This window comes from Nerophis lumbriciformis, linkage group LG21 (assembly GCF_033978685.3).
Source record: "Nerophis lumbriciformis linkage group LG21, RoL_Nlum_v2.1, whole genome shotgun sequence".
Classification (NCBI taxonomy): domain Eukaryota; kingdom Metazoa; phylum Chordata; class Actinopteri; order Syngnathiformes; family Syngnathidae; genus Nerophis; species Nerophis lumbriciformis.
In genome coordinates this window covers 14,004,059-14,023,413 of record NC_084568.2, presented here as the reverse complement: position 1 = coordinate 14,023,413, position 19,355 = coordinate 14,004,059, and the positions used below count along the sequence as shown (strand labels likewise).

General features: G+C 38.5%; 1 protein-coding gene across 3 annotated transcripts in view; it reads right to left on the bottom strand.

The window, feature by feature from the left end:
* Positions 1–19,355, bottom strand: part of polr3c (polymerase (RNA) III (DNA directed) polypeptide C) — a 72,388-nt gene that overhangs the window by 34,263 nt on the left and 18,770 nt on the right. For all 3 annotated transcript variants that reach the window (XR_009817600.2, XM_061982921.1, XM_061982922.1), the window contains 5 exons: positions 17,226–17,372; positions 6,481–6,745; positions 6,127–6,407; positions 4,051–4,155; positions 1,376–1,549 (listed from right to left, as the gene is read on the bottom strand). Coding sequence is in view for 2 of the 3 variants with exons in the window: in XM_061982921.1 (XP_061838905.1) it covers positions 1,376–1,549; positions 4,051–4,155; positions 6,127–6,407; positions 6,481–6,745; positions 17,226–17,372 (972 nt within the window). In the remaining variant the exon portion in view is untranslated. The remainder of the gene's footprint in view (positions 1–1,375; positions 1,550–4,050; positions 4,156–6,126; positions 6,408–6,480; positions 6,746–17,225; positions 17,373–19,355) is intronic.

The following is a 19,355-nucleotide window of genomic DNA, read 5'->3' as shown; positions in this document are numbered from 1 at the left end:
CTGTACTTCTCCCTACGTCCGTGTACACAGCGGCGTTTTAAAAACTCATAAATTTTACTTTTTGAAACCGATACCGATAATTTCCAATATCACATTTTAAAGCATTTATCGGCCGATAATATCGGCAATCCGATATTATCGGACATCTCTATTAGAAACCTATTCATAATGTTTTTTATTTTAGCAAAACATAGTATTTCAAATAGTTTTCATACTAATTCATCTCTATTAGAAACCTATTCATAATGTTTTTTATTTTAGCAAAACATAGTATTTCAAATAGTTTTCATACTAATTTCCTTAATAAGTCTAAATAAGCTTAAGGTGTAAGTGTTAAATAAATAGGTAACTATTGAATATGATTGAAAGTAACAGTAAGATTTCTAATTTCAGTGTAAAAAATCCACTGGGCGCCGGGCCCTTCAGTAGTGGAAAGTTGGGCCCCGGCGTCAAAAAGGTTAAGAGCCCCTGTTTTAAAGCAGGGGTTCTTAACCTTTTTGACTTCATGGCCCACTCAAATATTAACACTGAATTAGCATGTGCAAATCACAAATAGTACTATCATTATTATCAAGGCTTAGGTCAGGCGGATTACAAAAATAAATGCTAATCAAATATACTGCAAAAGAAGGCACTTATAAAAACTGATGAAAAATACATTTACCGGCACCTTATTTTCCAGACTGCTACCTTTTTCCCCAAGATTTGAACCCTGCAGTTTATACAAAGGTGCGGCTAATCTAATCCAATTCATCTCATATAGGAATAATAAAGACATCAATTACTTCTGTTTTGTTTGATCAACCGTTTTACTGCCATGATATTGGCACTGTTTGGAAACAATTAAGGTATGTAAATAAACATTTACAAAATACGTAAATATCTAATTTCACAACGAACTGGTATTTATCTGAGTCTCATAGTCCGGTGTGGCTAATATATAAAAAAATATTTATTCTAAAATTTAGTGGGTGCGGCTCCGGTGTGGGTTATAGGCCGAAAAATACGATACTTACAATTACGCAGTGCTAAAATAAATACATTCTAATTATGTGAATAAATAATAATAATAACAATATATGTTTCTTAAGTAAACTGTCAATAAAACTAAAGTGCAAATTAAAATACAGTTTCACTACTTTAGTCATAATTTTTGCGCTTAAGAAACTTCCTTATGACTTTAGCTCAGATTTCTTCTATTTGATATTGTCATTGCTGCCACGTGTGGTGGAAAAGTGTATTACAACTGACAACCGCTGCAAACCACAGCTGAGAAACAGATGTTTTTTGGCGGCCCTCTAGTAGGCGCTCACGGCCCAACAATGGTTAAGAAACTCTGGTTTAAACCACACATAATAAAATGATGAAGTCGTACCGGGTCATCCACCAGCAGAGTGAGGTACTGGTCCAAAATGGGTCTAGGGATGTTATAGGTGGCTGGCAGGGACCTGTAGATCTCGTTGGCGGCGAGGGGCTTTGTGTTTGCGGCCGTGGGCGAAGTTGTTACCTCGCTCATCCTCAGCATGGTCCTCACTATCTCACTGCTGGTCTGAGGTGGAAGACACACACGCCCGCCATTCAAAAAACGTACATACAATGGTACTTGGCTTGGCTGACTGGCGTCAACATCAGCGGCTGTCGACATAAGCAAAACTTGCCGATGCTTGCACATTTTCTCTTGACTGTATTTTTAAACCTACAGCAGTTTGTTGATGTGGTTTTTCCTCCGTCTGTGCAAAGTTTCTAATTCTCTAATTTGCATAATTAGCCATGATACTTGTGCACATAATACTTATGAACGCAGTAGAAGGGACGAAAAGTGCTCAAAGAATAGTAAAAAAAAAAATATATAAATGTTTGTTTTTTTTATTTTGCAAAAAAAGGTTAAAATAGACATTATATATTTAAATATATAACTTTGTGTCAGCTTTGCGTTACAGGTGACATTAATATTCTTTTACAACACCGATATTGTAGCCTTAAGTTTAGACCCATACCGATATCAATACGATACATCATAACAAATTTTACATAATTGTATTATTTTGATATGTGGAATGTTAGAAAAGGTTTGATCAAGTGAAAATTCTTAAACAGAGAACAATGAAAAACAATTACCTATTTGTTGTCTGAAATAGACCTATGCTGTCTTTAAGGTTGTTTGGCAGTACTTAGTAGCTACAATAATCTATTAAGTTGAGTGATGTGGACACGTTTGTTATTGGATACTTTTTAACACGCCACTGCCTTGGAGACTTTATATCTGTATTGAATATTATTTGGTATTTGTTTATATTGACAAATGTGTTTATTGTTCAGTTAAGGACACTTACTATGTCTATATCGAGCTTGCAATAATCCAATGTTATTTTCGCTTATATCGGAACGGGACATCCTAGTTTGGTATTTCCCCAACTAAACTCCCATCTAGTGGTACAACAAAGACTCACTGAATTAAATAATTAATTTGATTTGCTTCATTATTCAAGTACAGTATTTTATTTTCCTATATTCAAAGACAGTGTTACTGTTCAAACTGTGTGTAATGTAACAGAGGCCAATAATATTACATATACTTGTTAAATACCTCTGCCTTGTTTCTAATGAATACTTAGGCCTACTACACTACTGTATTTTAATGTGGGTCAGTGTGGTGGTACTTGGAGAGCCAAGTGTTTTCCGAGGTGGTACTTGGTGAAAAACAATTGAGAACCACTGCCCTACTTATGAAGTAGTATCAACAATTCTGCTTTTTCTCACTACATTATGTATTTTTTTACTTGTTTTGTTTTTGTTGCTGCAAACCAACAAAACTGGAGCTGCAGGCCTCAAATGGCCCCACTAATGTATTCATACAAATACCATTTGATGAAATGATGAGTGAGTATTATTGTGAGCATTTATGGATGGAATTATATGATATGTATCCTGTAATTATATAGCAAATATTGTTATATAAAGGGCATTATGTATTGGTAGTGTTGATAAAGAATCAGAATATCATTTTTGTGACATAAGCCTTCTTCTTGCTCCTTTTCAGACATACACAATCCTTCTTTTCTTTTCTTTTAATTTTACCATTGTTTTTTTTTCAGACGACAATATTGTATTGGGGATGCTATATTTGTGTTTTTTTGTGTAGGGAATGAATTCATTAAATAAAAAAAGAAAAAGGTGTGTTAAGAAGCGAAGTTACGATGCCATCAATGAAGTTGTAACAAAGAACCAACCAGTACATTCAAAGACAGTCCCATCATAATGTGTTTATCAGCGAAGGAGACTACTTTTTTTTTTTAAATTAAATCAACATAAAAAAAACAAGATACACTTACAATAAGTGCATCAACCCAAAAATTCTCCCTCCCCCATTCACACTCATCCACACCCACTCACACAAAAGGGGTTGGTTGTTTCTGCTACCAATACTTTGGTTCCCACAACATAGAACAACACAGTCTGCAAGGGACACAGTCCCTGAAGCACACATGATTTTGGGTGCTGCTGGTCCACTAACATTTTCATTAATTACAATTTTTTTATGTAATTGTTTTTATATTGTTTTACTTTCTTTTTTATTCAAGAAAATGTTTTTTATATATTTATCTTTTTTTTTTTTTTTTTTTATCTTTACTAGACCAGGTTGTCAATGAAATTAGACTACTTAGCGCCAAAGCTGTATGTGGCAGTCAAATTTACATGTGGCAGGCCGCAACAAATAAATGGATATATTGTAAATACTGTTTATCCTTTTAAAACTCTGTCAACCCAGTGAGCAACTACATGACTATTTGTTAGCTTGTTGGCATTAGAGTAAACAATAGTAATTAAAAAGACAAGAGGAGTATTATTGGAGCTGAAAGTAATTGACGTGTAATAAGATTCACTTTGAATTAAATGTTGATCCCTAATAAGAGAAGGCGGCGTTGGCGAAGGCGTGTCGTACCCTCTGAACAAATCGTATACACACAGCTTCATGAGTGTTGTTGACAAAACATGGTGGATTGTAACAACTGTACTGTCATATTTAATTTAATTGATAAGACATCTGACCTGGTCTAGTTTATTGGCCACAGCACCAATGATGGCCTGGTCTCTGAAGTGGAGATGGAACCTCTCGAAATTCACCTGCCAGTAGACGCCTTCATCACCATGAGTCTGAAACCACACGCAGAGGGGAGCGCAGAAGAAGCACATTGTCAAACACAGGTTGAACCATTTTTAAAAGGAATTATTGCCATGTACGGAATCATTATTACAGGAATAAACGGTTTGAGCAATTAAAGGAAAGTTAATAGTAGTTTTGGAAAAAAAAAAAACATCACACAGCCTAATCTTACAGTAGTTCATTTTACAGTAAACATATTTAGTTTTTTATGTTTCTGTTTTTACAAAAGAAAAAAAAAGAAACATTTTTTGCAGTCATGTTAAATATACATTCGATGATGAATAAGCGGTAGAAAATGGATGGATGGATGGATGACTAACCCTACCTATCCAAATCGCTATTATTAGCTAAAAACACAAAGTTATTACAAATCCCAAAACCAGTGAAGTTGGCACGTTGTGTAAATGGTAAATAAAAACAGAATTCAATGATTTGCAAATCCTTTTCAACTTATATTCAATTGAATAGACTGCAAAGACAAGATATTTAACGTTCGAACAGGAAAACGTTGTTTTTTGCAAATATTAGCTCATTTGGAATTTGATGCTTGCAACATGTTTCAAAAAAGCTGGCACAAGTGGCAAAAAAGACTGAGAAAGTTGAGGAATGCTCATCAAACACTTATTTGGAACATCCCACAGGTGAACAGGCTAATTGGGAACAGGTGGGTGCCATGATTGGGTATAAAAGCAGCTTCCATGAAATGCTCAGTCATTCACAAACAAGGATGGGGCGAGGGTCACGACTTTGTGAACAAATGCGTGAGCAAATTGTCCAACAGTTTAAGAAAAACATTTCTCAACGAGCTATTGCAAGGAATTTAGGGATTTCACCATCTACTGTCCGTAATATCATCAAAAGGTACAGAGAATCTGGAGAAATCACTGCACGTAAGCGATGATATTACGGACCTTGGATCCCTCAGGCGGTATTACATCAAAAAGCGGCATCAGTGTGTAAAGGATATCTCCACATGGGTTCAGGAACACTTCAGAAAACTACTGTCAGTAACTATAGTTTGTCGCTACATCTGTAAGTGCAAGTTAAAACTCTAATATGCAAAGCGAAAGCCATTTATCGACAACACCCAGAAATGCTGCCGGCTTTGCTGGGCCCGAGCTCATCTAAGATGGACTGATGCAAAGTGGAAAAGTGTTCTGTGGTCTGACGAGTCCACATTTCAAATTGTTTTTGTAAACTGTGGACGTCGAGTCCTACGGACCAAAGAGGAAAAGAACCATCTGGATTGTTATAGTCGCAAAGTTCAAAAGCCAGCATCTGTGATGGTATGGGGGTGTATTAGTGCCCAAGGCATGGGTAACTTACACATCTGTGAAGGCACCATTACTGCTGAAAGGTACATACCGGTTTTGGAGCAACATATGTTGCCATCCAAGCAACGTTATCATGGACGCCCCTGCTTATTTCAGCAAGACAATACCAAGCCACGTGTTACAACAGCGTGGCTTCATAGTAGAAGAGTGCGGCATTGAAAATGGTGTGGCGCATTATGAAGCCTAAAATACCACAACGGAGACCCCGAACTGTTGAACAACTTAAGCTGTACATCAAGCAAGAATGGGAAAGAATTCCACCTGAAAAGCTTCAAAAATTGGTATCCTCAGTTCCCAAACGTTTACTGAGTGTTGTAAAAGGAAAGGCCATGTAACACAGTGGTAAAAATGCCCCTGTGCCAACTTTTTTGCAATGTGTTGCTGCCATTATATACTAAGTTAATGATTATTTGGGGAAAAAAATTAAGTTTCTCAATCGGAACATTAAGTATCTTTTCTTTGCAGTCTATTCAATTCAATAGAAGTTGAAAAGAATTTGCAAATCATTGGATTCTGTTCGAATTACATAACGTGCCAACTTCACTGGTTTTGGGTTTTGTACATACGGGCGTAGTTACATCATTACGTGCGAAAAGCCATATAAGGGTTTTAGGTTTTAAGACTCACCGCTGTATCCATCCTGGCCTTCTTTGCATTGCTCTGCTCCTCGGCGTCCTCCAGCTGCCTCTTTCCTCGTCCAACGAGCGTCACTTGCGGCATCCTGTAGCAGTCGGGGAAGCTCTCTGGGGCGGGGGCGACTATGGCGACGGGAGTATCGGCTGCAGAGGCGGATTCTGCGCTGCCCGCGCTTCTTGTGGTTTCCACCGGAGGGCAGCGTTGAAGAAAATGTGTCTCCACCAGTTTGGAGAAGGCAGAAGTTACTTCATTGTAGTCCATGCTGTGGCCATCTATGGCAATGACAACAGATGCTGATTGTAACGTGGAACATTTGGACTACTCTTTCCATTCTGTGATACTGACCCTCCATTGTCTGTGTGAGGCGATCCGCCACTATTTTCACAATGCTGCTCATGGTCATGTGACCTCGCTGCAGCAGCTCCTCGACAACGAGCTCTCCGGTGTCGCCGTACAGGGTCTTGGCTGTGTAGATGTAGCGTGGGTAACGCAGGATTTTCAGGATGACATCGCAGCTGCTGCGGTACTCGGCGGGGCTCCCGGGTCCTTTGCGGCCTGGGCTGAACAGGCAAGTACCGTGCTGCATGAGCACACAGAGGGACTTTTTCACCTTGGAAGTAAGGAAAAAGATGCGTTATCTTTTTAGATTGTTGCAAAAAAGTAAATTGCGCAAATAATAAGAGGAAATGTTTCATAAAACCTATCCAAACAATATATGGAATGTATATTTTTGCATCCAAATGATACAAAACCCAAAACCAGTGAAGTTGGCACGTTGTGTAAATCCTAAATAAAAACAGAATACAATGATTTGCAGATCCTTTTCAACTTATATTCAATTGAATAGACTGCAAAAACAAGATATTTAATGTCGAACTGAGAAACTAAATTATTTTTTGCTTAATTTTTGAAGCTTTTCAGGTGGAATTCTTTCCCATTCTTGCTTGATGTGCAGCTTAAGTTGTTCAACAGTCCGGGGTCTCCGTTGTGGTATTTTACACTTCATAATGCACCACACATTTTCAATGGGAGACAGGTCTGGACTACAGGCAGGCCAGTCTAGTACCCGCACTCTTTTACTATGAAGCCATGCTGTTCTAACACGTGGCTTGGCATTGTCTTGCTGAAATAAGCACGGGTGTCCATGATAACGTTGCTTGGATGGCAACATTTGTTGCTCCAAAACCTGTATGTACCTTTCAGCATTAATGGTGCCTTCACAGATGTGTAAATTACCTATGCCTTGGGCACTAATACACCCCGATACCATCACAGATGCTGGCTTTTCAACTTTGCGCCTATAACAGTCCGGATGGTTCTTTTCCTCTTTGTTCCGGAGGACATGACGTCCACAGTTTCCAAAAACAATTTGAAATGTGGACTCGTCAGACCACAAAACACTTTTACACTTTGCATCAGTCCATCTTAGATGAGCTGGGACCAAGCAAAGCCAGCAGCGTTTCTGGGTGTTGTTGATAAATGGCTTTCGCTTTGCATAGTGAACACAAACATACTAAACAGGGGCCGTTCTAACAATTAGATGTTAGAAATGTTGTCCACCTACCAAAACCATATTAAAACAAAAAATAAATTTTTCCCCATCTTTTGCCATTTTCATAAATTTTGGAAAAAGCTCCAGGGTGCTACAAGGGCGGCGCTAAAGAGCCACATGCTTCTCTAGAGCCGCGGGTTGCCGATCCCGATCTATGCTAATAAATGCTAAAACACCCTGTCCCTGTATGCAGAAAATATATAGTCTGATATAAACTGCTATTTGTAGTTTTAACAGTATATGTAAAGATTCTCATATTAAAATGTTAAAGATTTACGGGCATTCATATGCAGTAACTATGTAGAGAAAGATAGGATTATACTTTCTTAAATTGCAGCCTTTTTGCAGGAAAAATTATTTTCTTGTTATATTAGTTTTTTTTCTCAAACAAAATATGCTTTTTTTTCTCCTTATGACCTTTTTTTTTTTTTTTAAACAAAAATGTTTTCATGTAATATTGCTTTTTGAAATAATAAGAACCATATATGGTTCTTATAAAGAATTAATTAATCCAACTAGTTTTTTTCTCCAAATATCTTTTTATTTTCTTGTAAATTATGCTTTATCCCTGTAAATTATGAGTTAATTTTGTAATACAGTGGACACTATTTGCGAACATTTCGGTTAACAAACCTTTAGATAGAGTCAATAAATATGTGTAGAACCATGTCTCTGTGTACGACACTTCATTCATTCATTCATTTTGTGTGCTGCTGGAAGCCTTAAGGCGCTGCCATTTTGACGACATAATTTCTTGTGCAGTACAGCACACCCGTGGCGCGGCTATCTTGGAGAGGCGGAGCTCCCTACGTCACATCCTGTTTCGCAGATTGTGCTTACTCAATATGGGCCCAAAAAAAGCCAACAAACCGACCTGGAAAGACGGAAGGATTCATGCTGGACTTAAACTTAGGGAGGAGAGGGAACCCACACATATTTACCCTCCTACCTGCACCCTCCTCTCTCTGCCTGCCCTCCATTCTCTCCATCATGACGCACTGTCGTCTGCCGCTCGCGGACAGCCGGGTAAAAATTATTTGACTTGGTAACTTTTTTTTAAATATTGTAGCAACATGGTCGTTAACGTTTTTGAGAGCACTAGGGACTTTGTGTGTGTACGCGTTGACAACTTGCTGTTATTGTGTTTTTTGGATAAGAAAATTGTTGATCCATTTCCCCCTTTGTCTGAGATATATATATATATATATATATATATATATATATATATATATGTATATGTATATATATATATATATATGTATATGTATATATATATATATATATATATATATATACATACATACAAGCGGTAGAAAAAATGGATGGATGGATACACACACACACACACACACACACACACACAAAAAAAATGTTTTCAAAGTCAAAAATTGGGACTTTTGTCGAAGCTAGAACCAATTATTCATGTTTACATTCTTTCTTATGGGGAACTATGCTTCACTATATGAACTCTTCCATGTTCAAGGACCAATTAAGTTCGCTAATCGAGCTTCCACTGTATTTGTTTTTGCTCAGAAAAAAATATAGCAAAATTCTTATGGTGTTTTCTTTAAAACAAATGTAATATTGTTTTCTATTTTAAAAAGTAATTCTTTACATATACTACTTTTATTGTCAATTACAACCTTACTGTTGTTATATGTATTTTCTAAACATATGCTGTACATCAGGGCCTTTCACGTGGCGGCCCGGAAGACAAATCCAGTCCGGTGATGACACCATACCGGCCCCCCAAGTTCAGTTCAAAACTTGGGGGACAAACATTTTTGCAGCAATTTCCTAAAAACAATAGAGTGCTCCTGTTGGATAGAGGAACTTGGACTACTGTTGTGTAAACACAACGGCAGATCTTGCAGTGACATTTTAACTTTGCTAGCAAACATAGAACACTGCGGTCCAAACTTGTAATTTTTCATAACTGAGGCGTTCCTCAAGGCACCCCTATAGGTCCTCTCCTTTATGGCAGTTTTTTTCAGAATGTGATTTATGTAACTAATGTGTTGTGTAGCTTGTTTACTTCCGATGCAATCAGTAGTTATTTGTTCAACTTTATATATACTAGTGGTGTTCCTCAAGGTTCCATCTTAGGTTGTCTCTTTTTCATCATTCGGGCTCTTCGACTGGTGGTCCCCGAGTTCAGTTCCAAAAACTTTTTTGCAGCAGATTCTTAAAAACACTAGAGTGATCTCACAGAGATGATCTTTTACTAGCTTTTTTGCAGAAGGTCCTTAAAAACAGCACAGCACTCCTGTAACTGACAAAATAAATAGACCAAATTCAAGTGTCTACTGTACAAAATGCTGTTTCTCCGGGATATACAATATAAGGTTATGTCTACATTAATCTGGATAAACCCTTAAACAAATATTTATTTGGCCTAAGCCCCGTTTCGGCCACACTAGTTCGTTTAAGGTTCCCCTCCTTGGATAATGTTTTACACGGGTAAGTGCGGCGTCTATTTCTTGAATCTCCGGTGCTTAGCTTTGTATGGACTCATTGATCGTTTACAAACTGAGTTGGGAGAGGAAGTGACGCTAGAAAGACCGCGCCCCACACAGTAAGTGACGTCAGAAAGAACGCGCCACAGCCAGCTTCATAATAAAGCGGTTTCGTAACTCAGAGATAACTACTGCAAATATGGAGGCGAGTCATCCAGACATGCCCGTGTTTCTCCTTCTGCTACATGTACAGAAGCTTGTGGAAATCACACATGAATACCTTAAGACAGTGGTTCTCAAACTTTTTTTGTCATCCCCCACTTTGGACAAGGGGGAGTTTTCAAGCCCCACCTGACCCCATCGCCCCAACAGAACGCTAATGCCAAGCTTAACATTTTAAAATTTATTGAACATCAAGTAACATCAAGTTGTATACATTCAAACTCAATAACATAAAATAACATCAAGTTCAATAATAAATAAAATAACTGTGCAGCTGTGGTATAACTTGCCCATCCATCCATCCATTTTCTACCGCTTATTCCCTTTGGGGTCGCGGGGGGTGGTGGAGCCTATCTCAGCTACAATCGGGCGGAAGGCGGGGTACACCCTGGACAAGTCGCCACCTCATCGCAGGCCCAACACAGATAGACAGACAACATTCACACTCACATTCACACACTAGGGCCAATTTAGTGTTGCCAATCAACCTATCCCCAGGTGCATGTCTTTGGAGGTGGGAGGAAGCCGGAGTACCCGGAGGGAACCCACGCAGTCACGGGGAGAACATGCAAACTCCACACAGAAAGATCCCGAGCCCGGGATTGAACCCAAGACTACTCAGGACCTTCGTATTATGAGGCAGATGCACTAACCCCTCTTCCACTGTGCTGCCTGGTATAACTTGCATCAAGTTCAAGTTCAATAATAAATCAAATAACTTGCATCAAGTTCAATAATAAATCAAAAAAAGTGTTATAACTTGCATCAAGTTCAATAATAAATCAAATAAAAGTGTTATAACTTGCATCAAGTTCAATAATAAATCAAATAAAAGTGTTATAACTTGCATCAAGTTCAATAATAAATCAAATAACTTGCATCAAGTTCAAAATAAATAAAATAAAAGTGCCACTTTGCAATCTTTGCAAAAAAAAAGGAGGAGCTATGCATTTGGCAAGACAGGGCAAGTGACAGCACTTTGCCCCGGGAGAGCCACCTTGCTTCACTGTGAAACACATACTTGCCAACCCTCCCGGATTTTCCGGGAGACTCCCGAAATTCAGCGCTTCTCCCGAAAACCTCCCGGGACAAATTTTCTCCCGAAAATCTCCCGAAATTCATGCGTACCTGAGTGACGTGTCGACAGCATGTTTTCACGTCCGCTTTCCCACAATATAAACAGCGTGCCTGCCCAATCACGTTATAACTGTAGAATGATCGAGGGCGAGTTCTTGGTTTCTTATGTGGGTTTATTGTTAGGCAGTTTCATTAACGTCCTCCCAGCACGGCAACAACACACAACAACAGCAGTCACGTTTTCGTCTACCGTAAAGCAGTTCGTCTGCCGTAAACAGCAATGTTGTGACACTCTTAAACAGGGCAATACTGCCATCTAATGTACATGCATATGTGACATTAACATCTAGGGCTTTTAGAGAGTGCAGTGCACAACTGCGCACACAACAAGGAGACGAAGCAGAATGGATCATCAGAGAGGGTGTTCAGCATGGTTAGGAAAATAATGACAGAGAATAGAACAAGGATGGACAATTCAACCCTTAACTCAGCAATGAGTAGATGAGTGTTATGTGTGTGTATATGTGTAAATAAATGAACACTGAAATTCAAAGTATTTCTCTTATTTATATATATATATATATATATATATATATATATATATATATATATATAGCTAGAACTCACTGAAAGTCAAGTATTTCTTATATATATATATATATATATATATATATATATATATATATATATATATATATATAGCTAGAATTCACTGAAAGTCAAGTATTTCTTATATATATATATATATATATATATATAGCTAGAATTCACTGAAAGTCAAGTATTTCTTATATATGTATATACATATATATATATATATATATATATATATGTGAAATACTTGACTTGGTGAATTCTAGCTGTAAATATACTCCTCCCCTCTTAACCACGCCCCCACACCCAACCACGCCCCCCACCCCCACCTCCTGAAATTGGAGGTCTCAAGGTTGGCAAGTATGGTGAAACAGCACGGCTGTATGATCAGCTCCCATTTCCTCACACAGTGCAGAGAACAGTCGCGCTTTCAGTGGTCGTGTTGTGATCAAATTTACCGCGCTCACATCTGTTAAAACCTCATTGAGTTCGGGGCTGAGCTGCCTTGACGCGAGTGCTTCCCGGTGAATGACACAGTGTGTCCAATGTGCATTTGGCGCAACCCTCTTTATTAGAGCCTGCAGCTTGTTTCTTGACCCTGCCATGGTCATTGCGCCATCAGAGCAAAAGCCCACACAGTTTTCCCATTTAAGGTCGTGTTCTTTGAGGAAACTGTCCATTATCTTGAACAGCTCATCAGCAGAGGCTCTATTTTTGATGTATTTGCAAAACAGCAAATCCTCGCACAGTGACTCGCCATTCACAAAGCGGACGTATGCGATGAACAGGCAGTCTTTATTGCTGTCAGTAGCTTCGTCCACTTGTAAAGCAAAACGACATTCTTTTCATTTGTCTCCGAGTTGTTCCTCAAGATCACTTGCAATGTCGCATATACGTCTCGCAACTGTGTCGTTTGACAGTGGGACAGCTTTTAATTTTGCTGCGCTTGTCTCGACAAATTTGTTCCGCTCAGCCCCGCCCCCATTAGTTACTGTTGCTATGTCTGTCAAACTTTTGCTCCTACCTAGAAATTTAAAGCCTACAGGAAAAATAAGTAATTTACATGTATTTATATAGCGGATTTCACAGACAGAATCACAAAGTGATTTACAGTGTGTATAGAAAATGAAAGCATAGTAAAAAAAAATAAATCTAAAAAAAAATAAAAAAATTTAAGTGAAATTCCCTCCCGTTCCTCACGCCCCACCTGTCATGTCTCTATTCCCCACCAGTGGGGCGCGCCCCACACTTTGAGAAACGCTGCCTTAAGAGAAGAAAACGCGCGATTGCAGCTATTCGGGCTACAACACATCTCAGACGGCAAGAGAACTTTCGAATGTCCAGGTCAGCTGTGATTCTACTTACCGAAAGAACTTTGTCCATTTGTCGAAGGAGAGACAATGAGAATGAAGAAAAAGGTAGCGTGTGCTTTGTATTACCTGGCCGTCAAGGGAAGACTACGAAAAACGGCGAATGCTTTTGGACTGGTGTTAGAATAATTATATATAAGTTATCACACAACTCTTATGCTTAAAGGCCATTGCTATAGTTATTATCAATTGTGCTGAAGTTGTACTTTTCTATCTGTGCAAAGGCACACAACTTGTAATCTTCCATTGCAAGTTGTCTCGCATCAGCAGTTTGTTTCCAGACCCTGCCTGCTGACAGCCAAGGACGCAGACAAAACAGAGACAGGGCGAAATCACGAGTATCAGCACATGTCCATTCTGAATAATCACGTATTGTGTCTACTGGGGCTGCTTGCATTACCCCTCCCTTCAGAAGCAGCCTCAGTGATGTTAACTAGGGAACTCCCGAATAAATAGAGGAGCACATGGGACTGTACCTTAGAGCGTAGGGTGAAACTAACTGAGTGTACAGCGCCAAACGTTTCTCCTCATGAGCAAAATTGAACTCTGTCTCTGCCTGATACCTTCTTCTTGTCTTGTGTAATAGATACTTCGGTGTTTGAACCTGACAACTGGCAAAGCAGACTGTATCAGTTATTGTCCGCCATGTACGTCGTGGACTCAACGTCTAGGTCCAGAGTATATAAAGTCACCAAAAACAAATGGAAAATGAAGGTGAAAGCAAAAGAGTGTTAAAGATTAAATGATGTAAAATGTTCTTTGTCACATTGTTTACTTTCACGTGTCCATTAAAGATTTGATTAATTTATGATAAGCGGAAGAAGATGGATGGATGGATGGATGTCTCAGGTGTGATTCACTACAATAGAGCCCCACAGCACACTGGATTCCAGTTAATTGAAATACCACAACACTGGATATTGTTCAGATAAGTTACATTTAAGAACTTGCACACAAAGCAACACTGACAGTGACTATGATGTGCGCATTTTCCGCGCATGCGTTGCGCCGGCGGACGGCGGGGGTCAGGGGGTCTTAAACGACCATTGTGTGTGTGTGGACAAGGATAAGGTTAGGTGGGATTTACCCTGGATAACCTTAGCCGACTTAGTGTAGAAGGGGCCTGAGAATGATGGAGAAGGGAGAAGTCAAGCCCCTCGGGTCCTTCGCTTTCTGGAAATGTGGACTCTAAAACAATTTAGTAGAATATCTGTAGTCTACATCATGTCATGACCCTTTTCTAATAAATCACTACTTCATTCTGCAATATTTAGTAGGTACGTGACAATCGGCAGCTGACCTACTTATTTCTATGACTGCGGCGGCTTGTGACCACCCAGTTTGAGGTGATTTACGATGTGCGTCGTGTTCTCCGTGTAAGGCTATTTTTGTACCAATTGACGAGCACACAGGTGGATGACTAGTGCAGGACTAATAGACTCAAAAACTCCTTTGTCCCACACGTCATTAGACTGTACAACTCCTCTCTGGGGGGGAGGGGGGGTACTAGGATGACAGGGGATGCAAAACAATAACAGTGCAATACTTTTTCATAACATGGTCACGACTGCCTAGTTTCTCTTGTTATATTCTTATTTTACTGTTATATTTTTATTCTCATTGTTGCTTTTTATTTTTATTCTATTGTAATATTTTTCTATTTTGTTTCCATTTATACCCCCATTATTTACTTTTTACAATTTTGTACACTGCTGCTGGAATTTAAATTTTCCTAAGGGAACTCTCCTGAAGGAATCAATAAAGTACTATCTATCTATCTATCTATCTATCTATCTGTGACGTAGTTCAAATTTTCTGGAAGTGCCTCGATGTCGAAACATTCGGGTCTGTATTATACGTGAAATTTTACGTCACAATATAGTAAAGTAATATACACAAAAATAAGCTTATGTCCCTTTACTTATATATACTAGCATTTGTATTTATGTCTGTCTTTAAAATCCTGAAAATATGAAATCAGTCTGTAAATTCCATCCTAGTTTTTGAATGTCCTTTCGAGGCGGCAGCCATGATGCTCAATGCCTTTGTGTAAAATTTCCTTCAGAAGAAAACTCCGCTTTTATCAGATAGTATGATAGTATAAAGCGCTGTTCTTTGCTCTAAATGGCTTTTTTATGATGATTTTTTTTATGTAAACAGATTGTTTTTAGATTTGCCTTTTCAAAAAGGTACCCTCTGTTGAAAACCCCATTTGAAAATTCCATGAAATATGGACGTTAAGAGCTATTTTTCTGGTAATTGTAACGTTGCTCCTCAACTCAATTTAAATAATTAAAAATTAAACAATATATATATATATTTTTTTCCATGAAGTGATTTTATTTGGTTTACCTAATACATTTACTTTTTATTTCATGCATTTATGACAAATAGTAAAGGGAGCTATGTTGTTTTGAAGTTCACTTTCCAAAATGCAGGTCACACATTTCTCTATTGTCTAAATCAGGGGTCAGCAACCCGCGGCTCTCGAGCCACATGCCGCTCTTTAGCGCCGCCCTAGTGGCTCCCTGGAGCTTTTTCACGCCCTTGTGGCTCTCTGGAGCTTTTTCAAAGATGGAAAAAGATGAAAATTTTTTTGTTGTTTTTGTTTTACTATAGTTTCTGTTCGTTAGAAATCCCACTGTTTATATTAAACGTGCTTCACTGATGAGTATTTGGTAAGCACTGTTTTGTCCTACTGATTTCAGCGATCCCCGAATTCATCGTAGTTTGTTTAAATGTACAACTTTCTCCGATGCTGCCACAGAAAGACGTGTTTTATGCCGCTCCTTCTTTGTGTCATTTTGTCCACCAAAAGTTTTATGCTGTGCGTAAAATATTTGGTGAGCTTTCTTGATTTTGTTGATTTGCTGGGGTGCTTATCAGGCATATTTGGTCAATCCATGACTCCAAGTTAATCGATGCTAACATGCTATTTGGGCTAACTGTATGTACTATTTTGTATCATTATGCCTCGTTTGTAGGTATATTTGAGCTCATTTAATTACCTTTACTTATGTCCTCTGTATATTTAATTTATATTTGCATGTCTCATGACACATTATCTGTATGTAATATTTGCTGCATTTCTCATAATTGTTTGTGTGCCATGTTGTTCCAGACCACAGCAAACGTTACCCAGCTTGCAAAGATTGTAATAAATCCATCAGAAGAAGACAGCCTGCCGTTTCCTTAAACTAGGACACACACATCTATACCTTTGGCCATTCTGAGCCAGTTATTTCCAGAAGGTATCTCATCCTGTGAGAAGCCTCTGTTTTACTAATGATTTCCAATGATGCAAAAATGTGTAGAATAAAAATTAAAATACAAAATTTCTGTCAACGAAGATTTGCGTCAGCCTTTGATAGTAGGCTAATATAGCTAATATAGACACTTACATCATGTGTTGCCTTCATTATAACACATACATAAGGCTTTTAATTTTTTGTGGCTCCAGACAGATTTTTAAAATTTCTATTTTTGGTTCTTTCAACATTTTGGGTTGCAGACCCCTGGTCTAAACGGATAATCCAGGACAAAAAAGCAATATTTTTTTTAACTTCAAAAGCGTCCTCAAGTTTTGGCTTATCACAATTGTTCAAATACCATTAGAAAGCTTTTTCCTGGGTCTTTGCAATGGTGTCTATATTTTGCATTTGACATTTTTTGTTACGTACCCAGAATATTATGCCTTTTTTGCTTATTATTTTTTTAATAATGCAATCACACCCTAATTTAGGTAAACAGGATCACAAATGCAACGGCCACGGAGAAAGTAACACATTAGAAAAACAAATATGAAAGTAGTAGTGATACCAGGTCTAGAGAGATGCCAGTCTCATGAAGGATGGTTCTTAGATTCTGTGTTCCGCCTCTGAGCAGATGTGTTCCTACTTTCTCCACCACCTCTCCAAAATGCTCTCGCAGAAGAAGACCACACAAGCGCACCTCCTGACTCGTCATCTAGGAAGTAAAACAGCAAAGGAAAAGGAATAAACCACCAATAACATGGGAAAACAATGCACATCCTGATACAATATACAATTAGTGTTCTTCTTATTCTTCATTTTATGGCGGGTCGCAAGCAACATTATAGGTGCATACCTCCACCTACTGTACTGGAGTGTGTATCCTCAGGGTGAGTACTTAGGTTACAGACTATGGGCCCCATTCAGCAATAAGTTCCTAACTTTTCCTCTTATCTTTCTTCCTAAGTGATTTCCTAAGAGGAGTCCATTCAAATTCATGACGTGTTCTTAAATGGCCAAATTATTCCCACCTGCTGTTCTTAAATTGCTGAATGCCAAATAGTTAGCGTGTGCGTGTCTATCATAATCTACATATAAACACACCCTTATTTCTCCAATATGCATATGTAAACACCCTTAATTCCGTAATTTGCATAGGTAAACACCCTTAATTCCCCATATAAGGGCACATTTCTGGCGGAAAAGCCAAACATCAAACACACGGAGAAAACACAAACAGATTACAGAAGAGAAATTGGTATTGTACCACGGGGGAAATACATAATGTCAAAACGTAAGTTTAAGAAAGGGGGGACTGCTGAGGTAGCCTAAAGCGTTCAAATAAATATTCGTCACTTCGGGCAAATAGGTCTACATGGTTGTGAAATATGCGCTCCCTCCCAGGGCACGATCTGCGGCATCTTGCCATCTTGCAGTGTGTGTGTGCGTGTGTGTGTGTGCGTGCGCGCGTGTATTTTGAAATGTCTATATATTGCTCATTTTGCTATATGTCTGTCTGTCTGTTCTATATCTATCTCTATCTATATATACACATCTATCTCTATCTAGGTATATATATATATATATATATATGATATTAATTTAACATTAAACAATATAAGTAAGGGAACTTGTCACACTTAAGAACAAATAGGCCACCCTAAGAGTGCTCTGGAGCACTCGTAGATTTTGTTCTTACCTACGAACAAATCCCAGCTAAGAAAACATTGGTGAATACAAAAATCCCTTTAAAAACTTCGTAAGTGGGCCTAAGAACAAAATTTGTTCTTAAGAACGGTTGCTGAATGGGGCCCTATGTTGGCACATACATATCAAATATGTATTTACACAAAACCACACAGAACAAAAGGGGAGAGAAAAAAAAAAAACAATAAAATACAAAAATAAAAACCTATACTTTAAGTATTAAACCTGTGATCTTAAGATATCCCATTAGAGCCTTGCTTCATTCATTATTGTTTTCCCCCTTCCCTAATATTGCCTTTAAACACCATCCCCGACCTAGACCAGTGTTTTTCAACCACTGTGCCGCGGCACACTAGTGTACCGTGAGATATTGCCTGGTGTGCTGTGGGAGATTATGTAATTTCTCTTTATTGGGTTAAAAATATTTTTTGCAAACCAGTAATTATAATCTGCAAATAATGTGCCGTTGTTGAGTGTCTGTACTGTCTAGAGCTCGGCAGAGTAACCGTGTAATACTCAATGATTAGATGTCAGGAACATGGTTTGTGGTGATCACAATATGCAGACGACAGCGGGAGGTAAAAAGGTATCTAACGCTTAAACCAAAAATAAACAAAAGACATTAAAGGTTAGGGATGGCAATGAAAAACTAAACTAAAACTGAACTGGCTGCAAAGTAAACAAAAACAGAATGCTGGACCAGTGTTTTTCAACCGCTGTGCCGCAGCACACTGGTGTGCCGTGAGATACAGTCTGGTGTGCCGTGGGAGATTATCTACCGTAATTTAGCCTATTTGGGTTAAAAACATGTTTTGCAAACCAGTAATTATAGTCTGCAAATGATGTGTTGTTGTTGAGTGCCGGTGCTGTCTAGAGCTCGGCAGAGTAACCGTGTAATACTCTTCCATATCAGTAGGGGGCAGCAGGTAGCTAATTGCATTGCAGATGTCGGAAACAGCGGGAGGTAACGTGCAAGTAAAAAGGTGTCTAA